Below are 985 nucleotides of genomic sequence, written 5' to 3' on the forward strand. Positions count from 1 at the left end.
CAAATAATCGGAAGTAGGATTGAGATTAAAGATATGAGCCTTTAATGTGTATAGCTATTCAAATAACAGGGCAAGAAATTAGTACTCACCTGTTTATGCATTTCTTCTAACCGCTCCTCAGAAATCTCAGTTTTGATGGTTTGCATTAAAGTAGGCAGATCTTCCTCATATATCTGCACTGCTGCCTCTTTCCAGTCGATGACCTGAATAAAACCAAAGACAAAATTAATTATATCAACAAATAATACATGTCTTGATAGAATAAAAGTCCCAATATCAAAAACTATGACACTAAAGAACTTCTATCAATACTATATATTACAGCTGCAAGCTAAAGGAAACCTGATAAAAAGAGGTAGATGTCCTCTGACAAAAATATCTGACATAATATATGTACTTTATATTTACAGTATGAGAGTTTACATCTGAAAGTTGGACCTGCTATAAGATAAATTTGGGCACAAAGTAGATAAGACAAGTCAAAGAAAACTAGTTAAATCTGTTGGGGTCATTATGACATTATCAAGCTGTTACAGTCTAAGAGCTGGCTAAAGCAAAGTCAACATACACAAGGTCTTGTCCCTTATGTTCCTATACTCCTCTATTACCATCTAAACCATGAGCACATGAGTTCCACAGTGCACATTGGGTAGTTTCATCTTATCCACTACCTCTAATATGCTGCTGTGGTGTGTTTGGAGGCCCCCACTACCAGATTACACAGATTACAACAAGAAGAAAAGGTGAAATGAGAATTACAGATGACTGTTTTTACTTGCTATCCCCCACCCCCCCAAGTACATTATGAGCAGAAAACTCCAAACAATGAATGTATCTACAGCTAATGACTTCTAAATATTTTTTTTATGAGATATAATCAGAAATTGGCCTTTAAAAGAATCTGGACATGTAACCATGTTGTCCTTTCAATATGAAATAATTACTTCAAGGCATGGCAATCATAATATTGTAAAAGAGAAGCATC

The 985-nt window shown here is 34.9% G+C and overlaps 1 protein-coding gene across 1 annotated transcript in view; it reads right to left on the bottom strand.

Annotated features, from left to right (window-relative positions):
* The window catches only part of LOC119592442 (exostosin-2-like), a gene marked incomplete at its 3' end in the record, with an annotated part of 49,471 nt that overhangs the window by 7,690 nt on the left and 40,796 nt on the right, over positions 1-985 (bottom strand). The window contains 1 exon segment of the mRNA XM_037941263.1: positions 91-203. Coding sequence (XP_037797191.1) covers positions 91-203 — 113 coding nt within the window.

Source organism: Penaeus monodon, chromosome 30, assembly GCF_015228065.2.
Source record: "Penaeus monodon isolate SGIC_2016 chromosome 30, NSTDA_Pmon_1, whole genome shotgun sequence".
NCBI lineage: Eukaryota > Metazoa > Arthropoda > Malacostraca > Decapoda > Penaeidae > Penaeus > Penaeus monodon.